We start from the raw sequence: 19,731 nt of genomic DNA, 5'->3' as shown, positions 1-19,731 counted from the left end.
CCCCTTTTCCACCTATTATTGTCAAGGGGCATCTGCCCAGTCATTCAGGCTCGTAGCTTCAATCCCTTCTGCACCTTCTCACTCTTACCCTTCTATATGGATCATTTCTACCTTTACAAAATCCTTCACATCTTGAATCACAGTTTTGACCATGTGACTTTTTCTACTCATTAAACTGCCGTGGCTATTATCCCGTGTCAAATACAAAAAGCTGACATTCAGTGCTCTTCACAGCCTCTCCCCTTGCTGGTTAGTTGTGAATCCCACTGGGGAGCTCTTTCCCCTTGTTAATTGTTAAAACCCCTTTTCTAGCTGTGTATTTTCCCAAATCTACACTCCCGGTGTCTGTTTTAGCTCTTCATTTTGTGTATAACCTCTCCTTGTAAATGAGGGTAACTTTTGGCAAAGCGAAGGGACGTTGTGGACTCTTCGCCGGTGCCTAGTATTTCGGACCAGTAATCGCTACCCTCACCTCAGTGTGAGGTCATCAGTTCCTTACACACACGGACGCTGGATCTTAGACTACGCACGTTTGAACTGGCTACCCCCCCACAAGCTCTACCTCCTACCCAATGCTTGCACTGACTCACAGAAGGGATATTAATATAGCAGGTAATTCCTAGGATTGTGGTGAGGATCAGGTTATTTGACATGTGGAAGATGATTTGCAAACTTTAATAAACACTATGCTGGCGACATTACGGTTGTATTCATTCGGTTTCCTCATTTGTAAAATGAAGAAGTTGTATGAGATGATCTCTACGGTCCACTCCAGCTTTTAGAACCTTTCGTCACATGATCTGCCTTCTTAACATGGCCCCTCTTCTGCTAACTTCCAACATGGCCGCCCTTGGGGCTACAATCAACATGGCCGTCCTCTTGCCAACTACCACCATGGCTATTTCGGCTTCACCTCGCCAATACCCACTGGCGCTTGCGACGTTCTACGAGGCCAAAAAGAAAAATGGTGGCTTTTGTGCCCAGAACAAATATGGTTCCTATTTGTCTTCGACTAAGGGCGGAAGCGGATATGGCGCACCCTCTAGGCGCCTTCCCCCCCCCACCCCACAGTCTCTTCCTGTTTGGTGCCAAGTGTCCATGTGAAGTTTCTGCATCTCCCTCCCGGTGTGGGTGGCCTTGGCGGGGGAGGAGGCACGGGGACCGTGGCATCTCCGCCGCTCCTTTTCCCGGAACGTGGGGAAGCGAAGATGTCCGACACATGGAGCTCTATTCAGGCCCACAAGAAGCAGCTGGACTCTCTGCGGGAGAGGCTACAGCGGCGACGGAAGCAGGACTCGGGGCACCTCGGTGAGGCGCGGGCGCGGAAGGGGGAAGATGCAGCGGGCCCTCCCGAGCTAAGGCTCCCAAGCCTGGCAAGGCTGAGGAGGAAAGGGGCAGAGAGGGGTGGAGGCCGGGCATCCCGCCCACAGCGCTCCTCTTTGTCACCCTCCGGTTCCCAGCCGAGAGTATGTCAGCATCCGGGCGCCCCGTCCAGGGGTCCCGGACCCTCTTTTTAAAGCATTCGGGGAAGGGGGAAGCCGCTGCTTGACAAGGTACCTTATCCACTTTTGAACAGTGCTAATGGTGAGAAAGTTTTTCTTAACGTCCAACTGAGAAATGCTCCTGCGCCCATTGCTCCTGGCTCTGCCGTGCCGGGCTAAGGAATCCAATGCATCTCTAGGTAAAGACCTCAGCTCTCCAGCCAGCCTTTCAGCCGTCCGAAGACCGCTGTACTGCAACGCGCTTCCCCTCAGCCCCGCACAAAGCCTTTTCCCCAATTAAACCTTGTCTGCAGTGCAACTCGTAGGAATCTCAGCCCAATTTTTAAAGACCCGACACTGGTAAAAGTCTAAGCTCTGATGCGACTCTGCCCATGTTCTGGCTGCCATGTAGGCAAGAGGGAAAGATAGCTCCGAGGAAATTGTCAGGATTGGAAAGAGAGGGCTGGCTTGGGAGGTGCGAGGGGTCTTGGTGCCAGGAAAGGGGTAATGTGAAAATCTAGCCATTGTTTATTCCTGTCCAGCTTTCATCAGGTATCACTCCGGGCCGCTTTCTTCCGTATGTACAGGGAGCACGCAGTTCGAGTAATGAAGGCTTAAGTTCAAATCCAGCCTCAAAATGTTCACCCCGTCAAGTCACTTAACATCTGTTTGCCTCAGTTTCCTCCACTGTAAAGCAAGGATAATAACAGCAAATATTAGAATACTGTGTTTGGCATACTTTGTAGTATATGAGGGTTATTCCTTTCCTTTCTTTCCCCTTTTCTTTCTGCATGTTAAATGGTTTTGATTTTGTTTTTACTTGTATTATTTTACAGTTATACAAATAGTCATTTTTCTCTCTTTTTTAAAAAATTTGTTTTTATTTTATTTTTTATTATTATAGCTTTTTATTTACAAAACATATGCATGGGTAATTTTTCAACATGGACACTTGTAAAACCTTCTGTTCCAACTTTTCCCCTCCTTCCCTCCCCCCTCCTCCCCCCCCCTAGATAGTCCAATACATGTTAAATATGTTAAAGTATGTGTTAAATACAATATATGTGTGCATAGTTATAAGTTATTTTGCTGCACAAGAAAAATCAGATTTAAAAAGAAGGTAAAAATAACCTAAGAGGGAAAACAAAAATTCCAACAGACAATAACAGCAAGAGTGGAAATGCTATGTTGTGGTCCACACTCATTTCCCATAGTTTTCCCACATCCCCTCCAACATTCATCATTATCTTTCCCTGTCATTCTAGCCAATCTGACAGGTGTGTAGTGGTATCTCAGAGTTGTCTTAATTTGCATTTCTCTGATTAATAATGAGTTGGAGCATCTTTTCATGTGGCTAGAAATAGTTTCAATTTCTTCGTCCGAAAATTGTCAAAAACAGTCATTTTTGAAAACAACTAAAAAACTGCATGGCTTAGAGAAATCATGACTTGAAGTCAGAGTACCTGGGTTCAGATCCCACCTCTGAAACACCATATTACCCTCTTCAGGCTTCAGTTTCTTAATCTATAAAATGAAGTTATTAATGCTTTTGATGGGACTCAGATGAAATGTTGTTTAAGATTTATTAGATATATATCCAAGAAGAATTTTATGTGGATGTCTCATGTGTGTCTATAAGAGAATTCACACAATATGTTCATTATTTTTATGTATGAAGATCAGATAAAATAATTTATGGAAAGCATTTTGCAATCCTTAAATTGCTATATAAATCCTAGATGTTATTATCCTGTGATATTTTGTCCATGCCTCCCATAAATTTTCCATAGATCAGGTTAGTAGGTTGGAAGCTTTTCTCTAAGGCTTTTAATACAGCATGGATGCTATTGTAGCACAAAAGCTGTTTATCCCTCATTTTCTGTTTAACAAAAAATTTTTGATAATTTTTTTTCATTATATCATACAAATTCACATTGGTCCATTACAGTATTTAATCCTGCAAACCAGTCTAAAACGTGATTTTTGCCCATAGACTCAGATTTAGAGTTGGAAAGAATTCAGAGGCATCTTCTTTATTTTATAGATAAGGGAACAAGAGGATAAGAGGGCAAGAGAGGTGAACCGACTTACCCAAGTTTACACAGTTAATGAACAGAACTGAGATTCAAACTGAGGTCCTCTGACTCAAAATACAACCTTCTCTTTACTATATTACATTGACAGAACATAAAACCTCACTCTGTTGGTTTATTGTTTATTAAAAGAAAGGAAGGATCAGTGTTTTTGCTAGTCATTAAGTATTTTGGAAGAATCTACTAGGCATCTTGCTAAAGACTGGGGATGAAAAGAAACTTTATTTATTTAAAAAAAAAAAAAAAAAGCCCACTCCCTCAAGGAGCTCAGAATTTATTGAGGGAGACAACACTTAAATAACTGTACACAGAAGATATGTACAGGATAAATAGGAGATTAGAGAGAAGTTCTAGCTTTATGGGGGATTGGAAAATGTTTCTTGTAGAAGATGGAATTTTAGCTAGGACTTGAAGGAAAGAATTCCAGACATGATGGAAAGTCAGTAAAAATAACTATATTTGTTACAAGAAAGTTCTTCTCTTCCCTAACTCTCCCCCTCCCCCTTTCTATAGGGGAAAGGGGGAAAAATGGATTTTTAAAAAATAGAATGGTAGCAGGATGCTACACATGTGAAATGTTGCATGAACTTTCAAGAATAAGGCTATTCACATTATTAATTTTATCTAACAAAGTAGGAATAAACTACAAATGGTAGGTAATGTGAAAGCAAAATATATTAATAAATTTTAAATTTAAAAGAAAAAAGAATATACAGAGTCAGAGATGAATTGTCTTTTTGAGAAATGTCAAGGAGGCTCTGCTGTCACTAGATTGCAGGATTTGTGGAGGGTAATAAAATGTAAGAAGACTAGAAAGGTTATGCTATTGCTTATGACCAAACAGAGAATTTTATATTTGGTCCTAAAGCTAATAAGGAGCCATTGGAGTTTATTGAATAGCTTTGACTTTAATAAAATAGTTTCAATGTTATCCATTGTTTTTTTTCTGCGTTTTGTTTCCCATTTGGTCCCATTCCTCTGTTGTAGGAGTAATTGTTGTTCTTTTGGTTTGGTTTGTATTGAAGCTTTTCATATAGGTCTATTTACCTAACCTGAAGCTCTCTCCTAAACTACATGCCTACATTACCAACTGTTTATTGGACATCTCTAGCTGGAGACCCTGTGGGCATCTCAAACTCAGTATAGCCAGAAGAGAACTTATTATATTTTTTCTAATTAACTATCCCTCCTTCCAGTTTTACCAGTTCTATGAAGAATTACTAAATTCCCAGATATCAAGGTTTGAAACCTTGAAGTTATCTTTGATACTTTCTTCTTCAATATCCATCTCCAGTGAGTTACCAAGTGTTGTTGATTCTACTGCCACAACATCTCTTATATCAATCCCCTTCTCTGTCACTGGATTTTGATGACTCAGAAAGAAATGAGTGAGGTTGATGACTCTTCCAGTTCACTCAAAAGTCAAGACACCACCTGTGATATCACCCTTTACCTGGACTATTACAATAGCTTACTAAATATTTTTTTGTTTCCAATCTCTTCATCTTCAACATAGCTCCAAACTTGATATATCTAACATAGAGATTGGATCTTCTGAGTCTGCTACTAAAAATTTCTCAAAAAAAAAAAAAAAAAAAAAACACTTTAATGGTTAAACAATACACTTCCTAGCCAAGCATTTAAAACTTTATATAGTATATCTCCTATTTCCTTTTCCAGATTTATTTTCTGTTGTTGTTCTTCATGTACTCTTCATTCTGTGACTACAACAATATGAATCGAACAAAAACTGAAAACTAAATACTATAGTTATAATAACCAAGGTCTGGGGCACCTTCATTGCAAACATTTTGACTATGGATATGAAATATGACACTGTCAAAATAAGGCTTATATGTGGTTTTTTCTTTCTTTTTATTGATTTTCTTTTTCCTTTTTATTACAAGGGTTGAAGAAAGATTATATTGAGAAATGAAGGTGTTATAGAAACAAAGATATCAATATAAATAAGATAAAGATAAGGCAGGAAAGAGAGAGGGAAAAGAGAAGAAAAAATAGATTAAGGAGAGAAAGGGATTAGTGAGGGCTCAGAAAGTTTGAAAATCATTATCCCTGTCCAACCTAGTGGAGCTAGTTCCTTAGTGCATTTATTATGGACATAATGACCAGACTGGAAATTTGGCCCAGAATCAAATAGTGCCTGGCACATTGTAAGCATTATTAAATGTTTGTTGACTGACTTTATTTGGCTGTATGTCATGGAATACAAGTCTCTAAAGAATTAAGTCTGCATATCACCTAAAGAGCAGTGGAGAGGGATGGGATTGTTTTGTGTGTAGAATAGAGTGGGGGAGAGGATATTGTTTGAAGATAGAGGTGCTGTCAAATGGTTCAACATCCGAAATTTAATATTTTTTTATGGAAATAGTATTAAGCATTACCATCTGACTTGTAGATGAAACTTATATGTGCTGTCTCCCCTAAAAGAATGTGAGCTCCTTGAGAACAGCAACTGTTTTGATATCTCCAGTGCTTAACAAAGTACTTTGTATACTGTAAGCATTTAATAAATGCTTTTTAATGTATTCAGACATTTGTATATCCTTTGTGTTAATCAGTGACCTACTAAAAATCTTTTTTTAAATTTAAACCTCTAATGTCCTAGATAAGATCTGTAGTTTGAAATTTAAGTTGTGCTACTATATTTCATTATTCTTTCTAATATACTCAGTCTTTGTTGATGTGGCAGTGCTGCTTATACAGATTGAACCAGCTGTTTTGATCATAATTAGAATCATAAACTTAAGTGAATTTATAGTGAGATTGTCTAGTCCAACTCACTGTTTTTATAGATGAACAAAATCAGTCCTTGAGGATTCTAAGTTGTTAGCTGCTTTTTGGCAGGGAACTGAAAACAGAATGGATGAACATCAGTTGGGAATTGGCTAAAAAAAAGTTATGATATATGAATGTAATGGAATATTATTGTCCTATAAGAAATGACGAGCAGACTGATTTCAGAAAAGTCTGGAAAGATTTACATGAACTGATACAAAGTTAAAGTGAGTAGAGCCAAGAGAACATTATACACAGCAACAGCAAGATTATGTGATGATCAACTATGATGAACATGGCTCTTTTCAGTAATGAGATGATTCAGGCCAATTCCAATAGACTTATGATGGAGAAAGTCATCAGCATCCAAAGAGAGACTATGGAGACTGAAGGTGGAGCACAATGTAGTATTTTTACCTTTTTTGTTGTTGTTTGCTTGTTTGTTTTCTTCTCATTTTCCCCCCTTTTATGATTTTTCTTGTGCAGCATGATAAATGTGGAAATGTTTAGAAGAATTGCACATATTTAACCTACATTGGATTGCTTGCTGTCTGGAGGAGGGGGAGGGAGGGAGGGAGGGAGAAAAATTTGGAACACAAGGTTTTGGAGGGGTAAAGATTATCTTTGCATGTGTTTTGAAAAATAAAGAGTTGTTATTAAAAAATGTATTGAACTAAAGAAATAAATAACATATGAAGATTTAAAAAAAAAAAGGTAGTAGGTTGCATTGTGTTCTCAGTTAAGAATTGACCAAAAGAAACAGTGAAAAGAGTTTATTCAGAGATTTGTAAACTTAAAAGGAGGTATACAAAGTACTTTGTTAAGCACTGGAGATATCAAAACAGTTGCTGTTCTCAAGGAGCTCACATTCTTTTATTACATGACTATGTAATAGAGAGCAAAATAATCTGTGGACATCTAAGCTACATGCTTTAAATAAAGTCAGAAGATGTAAAGTTCCTTACTCTCAGGTGGTGAGGATGATCCTTACTGAGGATTTATGGGAAGGTGTACAGAGTTCACAAGGATGTAAAAGCATGAGTGAATTAGTTTGTACTGTTGAAAGCAGTACTCACAATAGTCTTGGAAGTATGTGTATTTATTAATTAAAATGCCATGCAAGTAATCAGAAATTTTAAGAAAATTTAAATTCTCTACATGATCTATTTCCTTATAGCAGAACGAAATAAAATTGGTCCAACACAATATTTTTATAGTTTTACAAACTGTCTTGCAAACAGGTAGGGTCATAAAATTTCAAATTCAAAATTAGATTCTCTATTAGATCTCTAATCTAGTGCAATGGCTTCATTTTACATGAGGAAATTGAGATCCCAACAGGCTATGAAATAATTTGTTCAAGGTCAGATAACCAGGTCCTCTTACTAGCAAATATTTATCAGTTCCCCATATAAATGAAATTAATGAGATGGAAGTTTTTTTCTAAATACTATCTTAGTCTTTTGAAATAAAATAATCTCTTGATAGTCGTTTGATGGAAGTTGGCAGTTCATTATAAAGATAAAGTATCTTTGACTTTGTTATCATCCTAACCCTCTTTGAGGCTATATGCTTAATACATAACAGAAATGCCTATCCATTTATTATAGAGATTCACATATATTGACTTATTAGATTTCCAATATTTATATTTTTTTCTGAACCTAATGATTTGCTGATTTAACTAACTTTCTTAGGCCTTTTTGCATATCAAAAAGGGATGTTTCAAATCAATCTTGGTATGAAAGATAAGCACAAACAATTTAATGGTGTTAGTTGATATTAGCAAAATGGTAATTATTAGGTTATGAATAGAAATTATTGAACCAGTAAGTCACAAACAGACCTCAGATATTTAGATGAATGAAATAAAATTATTAATGGAATGTTATTAGCTCATTGTTAAGAATTGTTATATGAATATGTATAAAACCAAAAAGTACTTTCTTTCTTTGGATTGTTGAATGGAAATAAAGGAAAACTCTGAGGAGAGATCATAGCTTTCTAATTCCCATCTAGTATTCTGGGAGGATAATACAAATCAAGACAGTAGTACTGAAATAAATGATCAGATTTATAAAGGGAAAATAGTGACAACAAATTTTTCAGTATTCATTGGTTGGGACAATTCTCTTTTTTGAATTCTTGTTTATATTAGGAAATGATAACTAAATTTGTGAACAGCATTTTGATCCTCATTAATTAATACAAATCAAAAGGATATTGGAAAAGTAATTATTTTAAAATAAGATAAAATCAAATTAGTAATTGATGGTATCAACAATAAATAAACTTTAGTAGTATGTTTTAAACTCAGTGACATTCAAGATAAAATCAAATTTTCAGCAATGCAAAATAGGTCTCAGAAAATATCTGATTATAATGCTTAAAATATTATTTTGTAAATAGAATAGTTTTATAAATGATTTTAAATCAAATAACCTCTCTAAAGAATTGGGTAGTATCTTCAGTCAATAGAGCAGCCAAGATGAAGGGATCATTCAGTGGGTTTCATTTAAGTTAAAAGAGCCATCATCCAGCCAAGTTTACATGTGGGATTGCATGTTTTGAATTTGGTAATAATAGATGTCATGGGAAAGTCAGAAGAGGTTACTCCTCTCTTTTGAATCTTTAGATTCCTGTGCTTCATTCTTATGAGAGTCACATACAAAGAATGGATATTTGGCAGGAAAATAAGGTGGTGTTTCACAGCTGCAGCTTTGAGAAAAGTGTTTAAAGAATCATTATTTGTGACAGTTTGAGTAGACTATTCCCACACAGGATTTGGGATTAGATAACAGTTATAAGGATGGGACACTCAAAAACTCGATATGTAGTTTTGAAATCATGATATGCAGCTCAGTAGTTTCTAATAATTTTTAGACTATTTGTACCATTTTTGGTTTCTTACACCTAAGTGACATGACTATAATATGGACTTAGGGAAGAATTTTAGAAGCAATGTAAATACTATAGGTTGGACAAGACATGAGAAATTTTCCTGAATAACCATAGATCTCCATTTCCTGTATAATAATGTCAAGAACATTGATATTATGATAGAAAGTGTTGTACTTAAAGTAGAAATACACATTAAGAAAAATACTGTCTAGATAAAATGTGACCTGTCACAGTTGGTGAAAATTTCAGCATGTCCTTGATGTAGACATTCAAGATCAATTTAAAATCCTCTACCTCTATCACAGGTAAAATAATCTCAACATTTTGATGTGAGTAGAAATATTAATCACATCAGCACTATATAGCAAATTTGGTATTTTAAAAGATCATCTCTTATGTTATCATCCCCCCCTTCCAAAAAACCATCACTTAGAGAAAATTTTTTTAAATGGGGGGGGGGAGAAGGGGGAAGATTTGAGAAAATCAATTAACATGTTAAAAAAAATTAATATTACATTCTATGTTTCATGCCCTTAGAAAGGACACTCCTTTCTGAGAAATGAATAGGAAATGGCAGCCTGGGGCTGCCTTCTCATATTTTTTCTTTGGGGCCAAGCATCTTCATTAAACACAGCCTTACAACTTTTAGTTTTGTTCTGTGGTGGTTCAACATTGTTGTATTGTTTTCCTGGCTCTGTTTATTTCACTTTTTATTAGTTCATATAAATCTTTGTCTTTCTGCATTCACTATATTTGTCATCTTTTTTTTTCCCACCACAGTAATATTTTATTACAATCATATATATAATTTGTTTAACCATCATTCAAATGTTTTCACTTTTTTGCTACCACAAAAGGTACTATTATAAACATTTCAGTGAATATGGAGCTGGTTGTTGGGATATGGATATTTTTTAGCCATTTTATGGGCATAATTCTTAATAACTTTCCAGAAAGGTTGTATTAATTCAAGCTCCTCCAGCAATTTGTTACTTTTCCTGTCTTTATACCACTCCTTCAACATTTAGTATTCCCATCTTTTGTCATCTTTGCCAGTTTTCTGGGTGTAAGGTGAAACCTCTGGGTCATTGTGATTTGTATTTTATTAACCTAATGTGAGTTTTAAGAAATCACTATGATCTAACAAGTTAGATTGAGAAAGAACCCAAATAGGAAGATAAACTTTCTGAAAATTATTTGCTTTTTAGGGCTGAGGAGTCTTTAAGATATATTTTTATTGACAACTTTTATTTTATATCTAAATCTTTCCCTATCCTGCCAGATATCCCTTATAATTAAGAGAGAGAAAGAGAGAGAGACAGGGGTGTGTGTGTGTGTGTGTGTGTGTGTGTGTGTGTGTTGTTGTTGTTGTTGTTGTTGTTGTTGTTGTTTTAAGAAAGGATTGAGAATTAGGGGAGTGGAAAATTGAAAAAAACTGATCCATGCATTGAAAATATCCTACAGTACATGCAGTTAGTTGTTCCATATCTGTGTATTACTCTTCACTCCCACCAGTGTAAACAAGTAGGAAAACTGTCATATCTTCTTTTGAGACCATGCTTCTTCTTTGTAATGTGTAACTTTTATTTTTAGTTGTATTGTGGTGATTCTTTCCATTTACTTTGTTATAATCACTGTATAAGTATTTTTTCTCGGCCCTCCTTTTATTTAGTGTCACTTCACATATTTAAGCCTTTTTATTAGTTTGCAACAATTTCATTTGTTTTTATTATCTTTTTTTTTTTTTAATGTAACCTTCATTTCTGAATGTATTCTTTTTTCTCCTACCTTAGTAAGTCTTCCTTTGTAATACATGTTATTGAGGAAAAGAGTGGTTGGGAGGGGAGGGAGTTCAGCAAAACCAAGCAACTCTTTCTTTAATTGTGTTTGAATATTTATGCAGTATTCTTCACTGATAGATCTTTGCCTCTTCAAAGAAGAGGGGGAGGTACATTTTTTTCAACACTAATCCCTGGCTTCTTTCAAGACTCAGCTCAAATTCTACTTTTTGTAGGAATCCTTTCCTAGCCTCACTAGCTGCTAGTGCCTTCCCATTCAAGTTTACTTTGTGACTACTTTGTATGACTTGTGTATACTTATAGGTATACCTACTTTAATACATCTATTAAAATATAAATTTCTTCAAGGGAGAGAGTTTCATATTTGTCTCTATCTTTAAAACCTAGCCCATAGTAGAAAATAAATACTTGCTGATTGATTGCTTGATTGAACTACCCAAGACTAACAAATCAACAATTATTTATTAAATATTTCTGTGTACTAGAAATAAAAAGGTGAATATGAAATAGTCCCTACTCTCATTACTTATTTCTTGTATTGCATTGGTTTAAATTAAGTTGTGCAAGTTGTGCAAGAAAAAGTCTTTCTTTTCCTCATTTTTTATACTTTATGGAAGAGGACAGAGGTGTTCAGTTTCATGCATATCCATTTTGCATTGTTCTATTTCATCTATAGTCTTATAGTCAGAAACAAAACTTTGTGAAAATTAACAACTGTTAACTCTTAGCAAATAATAGGAAGATGAAATTTTGCAACCAAAAAGGCTTAAAATATGCATTGTCAGCAAAATATCTTGGATATCTGAGCTATTTCCCTTCAAGTAGATTTTTTTAATTTAACTAGAATGAGTTCCATGATAATGAAAATCTTTGAATAACCACAAATTTTGTGATCTTTATCTGATAGTCCAAATTTTAATATGACCAGAAAGGTCTTTGGAGCCCACTCTAATGAGATTAGATCTCTATTACTTTACATATACACACCAATAAGAGTCTTGTACAGAGTACTTCTTATTTTATTTAGATCTGGATCAATCAACAGGCATTTATATAAGAACCTGCTATGTACCAGGCAGTATGCTTAGGTGCTCCAGGTAAAAATGTACAATATTTACCCTCAAGGAACTTACCTTTTTCTTGGAGGATACAGGATGTTCACAGAAACACATATGCAAATATAAAGTGATTGGAGAGAAAGACATTAGGAGAAACAAGGACTTCTTGGAGGTGACAGTTGAGCTGATCCTTGAAGGGAGCTTGGGATTCCAGGAAGAGGAGGTGAAGAGTGAGAACATTCCAGATGAGGGGCACGACAGCTTATGCTAAGGTACAAAAGCAGCAGGCAGTCAAGTTTAGCTGTTAGCATGCATCAGGGGAATAGTAGGAAGTATAGTTTGGAAAATAAGCTGGAGTCAGATGGGGAAAAGGAAATACTAAAGAAATTTGTATTTTTATATCAAAGGCAATGGGGAGCAATTGAAGTTTCTTGAGCTAGGGAAGGACAGTCAGACTTAGAACAACTAATTGGCAACTCTTTGGAGGAAGAATTGAGCAAGGCTAGTATCATGGAGATCAATCAGGAGATTATTAGTTATCCAAATGAAAAGTTATGAGGGACTGTTCTTAGATTAGTGGTAGGGGTTGTGGGAATGGGTACAGAAATCTACAAAACAGGATAGAGGATTAGATGGGGGAGGAGGGAGATGGAGGTTATTAAGAAGGAAGAGATAAGGATGATTTCTTTGTTGCAAACTTAGTTGACTTAAGTTTTGACAAAAATTGGCAAGTTAGGAGTGGTAGGTGTATGGGAAAAGATAGAAGTTTTTTAAACCATTGTTTGAAATGTTTGTGAGACATCCTCAGAGAGATGTCAAGCAGGCAGTTAGAAATGTAGGTCTGAAGTTTGGGAGAGAAATTAGTGCTGAATATATAGATTTAAGAGTCATCTACATAGCTGAATACAGAGATCACGGAGAGTGTGTAAAAAGAATGAAGGTAAACCTGGTTAAAATGATCCTGCAAAGGAAACTGAGAAGAATTAAGCAGACAGGTAAGAAGAGAACTACAACAAAAATGTGACATTAAAACCTGAGCAGAGAATATCTTCAGGGAAAAATTGGTCAGTATAAAATGCTAAGTTATCAAGAAAGATGAGTACTGAGAAATATATTGGATTTAACAATAATTAGTACTGGTGACCTTAGAATAAATGATGAGGACCATAGCCAGATTATAGTGGGATGTGAGAGAGTGTAAGCAGCTTTTTCTAGTAGTTTGAATACAAAAAAGGAATGGGAGAGCAAAAAACTTTAGGGAATAGTTGGCTCAAATAAATAATTTTGTTCTTAAGGCATGATGGCTAAACATATTTATAGGCAACTGGGAAGGAGCCAGTGGATAAAGAGATTGAACATTAGGGGAGTGAAGGAGAATGAATGGAAGGGACAGAACCATTGATTTGTCCTTGATCCCTCCCTCTCCAGGTAGGCTGACATTGGCAAAGAGAGGGACCACTTTAACTATTTAGACTGTAGCTAACGAGATTGAAAAGTGATGTTGCTGTGGGTATGAATTGTAGAATTAGGGGGGAGGTGGAGCTCTCCAATGGATTGTTTGATTGTTTTGTGTGTAAAATATGAGGCTTGTCATTTTCTGGAAGTTGGCTGGGGGATTGAAGAAGGAGGGAATGTTTGAGAAGAGACGTGGAGCATCTGCTAATGAAGAATGTGATAGTCAAACAGTGAAGAATAAAAGAGGATAATAGGTCAGTTCAGATTGGATAGCATAATGGAGAGAAATGGGGAAGTGGTAGAAAAATAGAAGTGCCAAACCCAAAGAAAGGAAGCATTCACAGACTGAAGGAAAATTTTGTTTCTGTTTTAATTAGATAATAATCCATAAGGCAGAATAGGCCATTTCAAATTCCTCTTTCCTGAAAGTCCTCCCTCATGACAGTGATGTGACATTAATTTGTTCTTCAACTCACCCTAGTTTTTAGGAACTTTTGTCATCTTAAACTGCTGTTTAATGCTTTCTAAACCAAAAGGTGACCCTGAAGGTAAAAAGCAGAGAAATTTACATCTAGGTATTGCGTCTTAGTTTACTAACCTTGTGGAGTTTTGTGGAATTCTGGAGACTTATGTGAGGAACTCTCAAGACTATCCTGGGGAAAAGATTAGGAAGTTTAGTGACTGTTCCATGAACAGTAAAAGGAAAAGTCAGAGAACCTGCATGGCATAAGGAAAAGTTGTTGCTGGGGAAGCTAAATTTAGTTACTTTAAAATATCTGGTGGTTATGATTCAGTCCTACTGTGTTCTTTTCTTTATCCTTCCTTTCCATCCTGTCCTCCAGATCCTCGGAACCCAGAAGCAGTGCTGTCACCAACCTTTCGCAGTGACAGTCCAGTGCCCATGACACCCACCTCAAGTGGCCCTAAACCCAGCACTGCTTCAGGAACTGCAGAGCTCGCCACAGACCCTGAGCTAGAGAAGAAGTTATTACACCATCTCTCAGACTTGGCGCTGACATTGCCCACTGATGCTGTGTCCATCCGCCTTGCCATCTCTACGGTAATGACATCTATGTGACAGAGGGCTGGGATCCCCCACTTCCCCTTTTCTTCAGCTTATAGCCAGTATCTTGTTGCCCTTCCCCAGCCAGAAGCCCCTGCAACACAAGATGGGGTGGAAAGCCTTCTACAGAAGTTTGCAGCACAAGAGTTGATTGAAGTAAAGCGAGGCCTTCTTCAAGATGATGCCCATCCTACCCTGGTGACCTACGCTGACCATTCTAAGCTTTCAGCCATGATGGGGGCTGTGACAGAAAAGAAGGGCCTTGGGGAAGTGGCAGGGGCCAGCACAGGGCAGAAGCGGCGAGCAGAGCAAGACCTCACCACAGCTACTACTTTTACCAGTTCTTCAGCTTCTGGTTTGGCCTCTTCAACCTCAGAGCCAGCCAAAGAGCCAGCTAAAAAATCACGGAAACATGCTGCTTCTGATGTAGACCTGGAAATTGAGAGTCTTTTGAATCAACAGTCTACCAAGGAGCAACAGAGCAAGAAGGTTAGGAACAGAAGTAGTAGCAGTAAGAAAACCTAAATAAAGAAATATTAAGGGGAAGAATATATGTGGGTGTTCCAGGTAGTCCTCCAAAAAGTATTTAAGTGGGAGAATAGGAATGGTTAAGATCTAGGGAAATGGATCATAGGATCATGAATGAGAATGGGGAAAGGGAATATTTTTTTTTAATTTCTGGATAAAGGACAGCCCAAGAGATTAGAACAAGAAGTCAGAATTTTTGCATTCTAGTTTGAGATCAAATCAATCTTACTGGTCAGGGCTGTGTAGACCTTAGATAAGTATTCTTTTTATCCTTTTCTCTCTCAAGGGTCTTAATAACAGGTAGAATATATAGTGGTATTTATGAAGGATTTGCTATTGCCTACATAAAAAACCTCATAGGTCTTGGACTTCTTTTGTTATAGGTGAGTCAGGAGATTTTGGAGCTGCTAAATACTACAACAGCCAAGGAACAATCCATCGTGGAGAAGTTCCGCTCACGAGGACGGGCCCAAGTACAAGAGTTCTGTGACTATGGCACCAAAGAAGAGTGTATGAAGGCCAGTGATGCTGACCGACCCTGCCGCAAGTTGCATTTCAGGTCTTTTGAGGGGGAACAGGTGGGCTGGACCCCTTGGAATAAATGAATGAATATTCATTCCCTTTGGGCACAAGTCCTTTCCAAAACCATTGGGGTTCTTTTACCCTATCATCTGATATTTGAATAAATGTTCCAGACAAAGAGAGACAGAAAGAGGGAGGAAGAGAGGTGTTACCTTCATATAAAGATATAATCTTCCCTGGGAAAGAATACTTGGGCTTATCCCAAATTGAACTAGAAGATAAAAATATCATTTTTAATGTTTAAAAAAAATTTGCACATATTTCACTTGTTAGATTACTTGTTATTTTGGGGGGGAGGGAGGTAAGGAAAGAGAAAATTTGGAACACAAAGTTTTACAAAAACCATTTTTACATATATTTGGAAAAATAAAATTCTTTAAAAAAAATAAATAAAAATGCCATTTGTATGATCTTCCTTCTTGGAACAAGAAAGCATTGGGTGTTTTCTAAATCCTACTGATATATAAAGTTCCTTAAAAGCCATATGACTTTTACTTTTAATCAGTTCTTAAGAGCCATATTCTTTAAAGGCAAAGTAAAATTACATTCTCTGTAATATTTCAGTCCTTTACAAGCCAAATAAGTGTGTACAAGTTCTTAGCATTTCAACTAAGTAATCATGTAAAGTCATTGTTTCATATGGTACTGTAATACTAATGTGGTACTGTAGTACTCAAAATTGTATCAGTCAAGTAGCTAAAAAATTAGAAGAACTAGATAAACAAGGCTTCTATTCTACAGAGTATACACATCTGACCACACACATATATGTACACTGTGTGATTATACAGAACTGAACTACAAAGCCCAACTGAATAGACACACATTTTTCTGGATATTTGAAGATTGTCATTTATCTTTTTTGATTTGAGAATGTACAGTTCAAGGGATTTTTTCAAATTATTTTTGTATTATTTAGCTTTAATTGTGCTGTCATTCATGAAATGGAGATGCTCTGGTTTTATCTCAAAGATGATAAGGGCTTTTTGTATCTGTATAATTAAAAAAATATATAAGAATAAAGTTACATTCCATTCAAAAAAAAAAAGCCATATGACTTTTAAAAAGAAGACAGAGAGCTGTAGAAACTCTGTTGATGGATTGTCATCTTATAACTTTTCTATAACCAAATGATGTTCTCTCCCTTCTTTTGTGATAAAGAAGCTATCTTAGAGAAAGGGAGTAGAACAGATCTTTTCTGTGCTTTTGATTATATCTTTTATTACTTGCCAGCTTTCCCCAAAGCTACTAGTGATAAATTTTAATGAGAATAAGGGAATCTTGTGAGAAAAGATTTAGTACCTGCAATATACCAAATTTACGTTGTAGAATCTGATAATTAGCTTTCTTACTGGCAGCTCTGAATTCTCTGGTTTTATTTCCCATAGGCGAATCATCAATAAACATACAGATGAATCATTAGGCGACTGCTCCTTCCTCAACACTTGCTTCCACATGGACACTTGCAAGTATGTACATTATGAGATTGATGCCTGCATAGATGCTGAGGCCCCTGGCAGCTCCGACCACCCTCCTAGTCAGGAACTGGCCCTTACACAAGGTGTTGGTGCTGACTCCAGTGTGGATCGACTCTTCCCACCCCAGGTATTACTGTTTCCTCAGAAAAATCCTGAGCCCAATTCCAGGAGTATTTATGTAGAAAGGGCAAAGCTATAATAGGTTATGCCCTACTTATTAGGAATGGGTAGTTAGATTTACAATGAAATATACAATGATAGAGGTGAAGACTTGGATATGGATTTGATTTTTGGAGGCAGGAAGATGACCAGTTTACCTCCCACACAGTGGATCTGTTGTGATATCCGCTACTTGGATGTGAGCATCTTGGGGAAGTTCGCAGTGGTAATGGCTGACCCACCCTGGGATATTCACATGGAGTTGCCATATGGTACCCTAACAGATGATGAGATGCGGAGACTCAACATCCCAGTGCTTCAGGATGATGGCTTTCTCTTTCTCTGGGTCACAGGCAGGTATGCACATTGTAGTCTTGGGATATAAAAGTACAGTTATGGCATAAAAGTACTGAGTGGAAAAAGATCCTGGGTAATCTTAGCACTGCTATTTAGCTTGTTAATCCATTCTACTTAAACCTTGACTCACCCCATTTCTCATTTCATATTTTACAATTAACTTCCTCAGAGGAGGAAAGAGGCAGTTAAGATTATGAACTCTTTATTTTCCTTCCTAGAGCCATGGAACTGGGCAGAGAATGTTTGAACCTTTGGGGGTGAGTAGTAATCAGTATGTTGTTTCTTGATGATATAATTCCATATCATTATTCCCTGGGATTTTCTGGTTCCCTTTTTTCCCTATCAAATGATTGTACTGCAGAATTTTAAAGGCCTAACTAGATTGTATTTATACTTTTACTTTTTATAGATATGAACGGGTAGATGAGATTATCTGGGTGAAAACAAATCAGTTGCAACGTATCATCCGAACAGGGCGCACAGGCCACTGGCTAAACCATGGGAAGGAGCATTGTTTGGTAAGTAGCTATGGGGATCAGCTAGGATAAAAAAGGAACAGTAGTTTGGCTTCTTGTTGAGAAGTACACTGTGGTATACAGCATATATAACACATTCTCTGTTTCTATGATGGGCAGGTTGGTGTCAAGGGAAATCCTCAAGGCTTCAACCGGGGCCTGGATTGTGAAGTGATTGTAGCTGAGGCAAGTACTAGTGTCCCCAAAACATTCTGCATTTTCCTCTATAGTGAATTTTCATGCACACTTCAGTATCTCATTTCATTGTAGAAATGTTCATTTAAAAGCAGTTATAACCTTTGTTTTTCAGGTTCGCTCCACTAGCCACAAACCAGATGAAATCTATGGAATGATAGAAAGGCTTTCCCCTGGGACACGCAAAATTGAGTTATTTGGACGACCACACAACGTACAACCCAACTGGTAAGTTCCAGAAGCTAGTCTGAGACAATAGTCCCCTGAGATTGTGGACCAAAAATTGGCAGTTTCTTCTATTCCAATCTTATCTTTTATGCCTAAGACTGAATGGCTTCACATTTTTATTAGGGTACCACTCGTTTGATGGGGGTATTCTGCCCCCCTGTGGTTGGAAAGATTTTGTTCCTTTAATGTTCAGGTGGGCAGTTTAGTTTGGTTCAATGCATCTCCACACCTAATCTTTTCTAGCTCTGTCAATATTTCAAATGTTTTTGATTTAGATGAGTTCTTAATCTTTGAGCTTGTTTTTTAAATACTCAATTTCAATTTCTCTATGTATAAACTATTATAACTGGTTCCTTTTCTAATCCAACATATATTATTTAATAGTAGTATTCTGAGAAAGGGTCTGTTGCACAAAAATGAAGTTAAAAACACTTGGTCTAGACATATAGTTACTCCCAAGTTCAACTTCCTCTGATCTTATAAGTCCATAGTTGTGCTACTTTTTCATTGTTGCTTTCATTTCCAGGATCACGCTTGGGAACCAACTTGATGGGATCCACCTGCTTGACCCAGATGTGGTTGCCAGGTTCAAGCAGCGGTATCCTGATGGCATTATCTCCAAACCTAAGAACATGTAGAAGTACTTCTTTCCTGGCTAGCTAAGCAACCATAGGGATGTCTGCTGTAATACTGTCCTGGACCTGAACAGACTTCTTTAAGGGAAGGGGGGAAAGGGATATCTTTTTAAATAAAATAGGACTGTCAAATTCTGCATATGGGCTACTGCCATAATTAGATAACAAATAATACATATAGTATATAGAAAGAGAAGCTAATCTCTGAATCATTTACTCTAAAGTAAATACCAGCTTTTGCTACTCTTCATTAACTAATAGGTACTTTTTTTTTTTCAGAATTGCAACAAGTGAAAACGTACCACTGGATTACTTAACCTGGCATTATGTAGAGGACCAAGAACAGTTTAGGGTATGCAGGGCTGGTTTACCATCTAACCTTATCTAATCTAATCTTACCATTTCTTC

The 19,731-nt window shown here is 36.9% G+C and overlaps 1 protein-coding gene across 3 annotated transcripts; it reads left to right on the top strand.

Moving 5' to 3' along the window:
• The first annotated feature begins 1,056 nt into the window (after positions 1 to 1,056).
• Positions 1,057 to 19,460, top strand: METTL3 (methyltransferase 3, N6-adenosine-methyltransferase complex catalytic subunit). 3 transcript variants are annotated; one of them, XM_074294204.1, is made up of 11 exons: positions 1,057 to 1,308; positions 14,426 to 14,643; positions 14,731 to 15,135; positions 15,558 to 15,733; positions 17,145 to 17,361; positions 17,563 to 17,750; positions 17,969 to 18,007; positions 18,160 to 18,268; positions 18,386 to 18,451; positions 18,576 to 18,688; positions 19,215 to 19,460. In XM_074294204.1, exons 1-11 carry the CDS (start codon positions 1,209 to 1,211, stop codon positions 19,324 to 19,326), a joined length of 1,743 nt encoding a protein of 580 aa, XP_074150305.1. In that variant the 5' UTR covers positions 1,057 to 1,208; the 3' UTR covers positions 19,327 to 19,460. The 3 variants fall into 3 exon arrangements, with proteins under 3 accessions (XP_074150305.1, XP_074150303.1, XP_074150304.1); XM_074294202.1 differs by having other exon boundaries at positions 1,261 to 1,841; XM_074294203.1 differs by lacking the exon at positions 1,057 to 1,308 and adding an exon at positions 1,313 to 1,553.
• Positions 19,461 to 19,731: the final 271 nt, after the last annotated feature.

This window comes from Sminthopsis crassicaudata, chromosome 2 (genome assembly GCF_048593235.1).
Source record: "Sminthopsis crassicaudata isolate SCR6 chromosome 2, ASM4859323v1, whole genome shotgun sequence".
NCBI classification, from domain to species: Eukaryota; Metazoa; Chordata; class Mammalia; order Dasyuromorphia; family Dasyuridae; genus Sminthopsis; species Sminthopsis crassicaudata.
This window is presented reverse-complemented; position numbering and strand designations above follow the sequence as displayed.

What these genes read in the sequence shown, in the direction of transcription:
- METTL3 (XM_074294204.1), top strand. Translation starts at nt 1,209, where the DNA reads ATGTCCGACACATGGAGCTCTATTCAGGCCCACAAGAAGCAGCTGGAC. An exon ending in GAATGTTTGAACCTTTGGGG is followed by an intron (nt 18,008 to 18,159) that starts GTGAGTAGTAAT and finishes TACTTTTTATAG; the next exon opens with ATATGAACGGGTAGATGAGA. An exon ending in GTGAAGTGATTGTAGCTGAG is followed by an intron (nt 18,452 to 18,575) that starts GCAAGTACTAGT and finishes TTTGTTTTTCAG; the next exon opens with GTTCGCTCCACTAGCCACAA.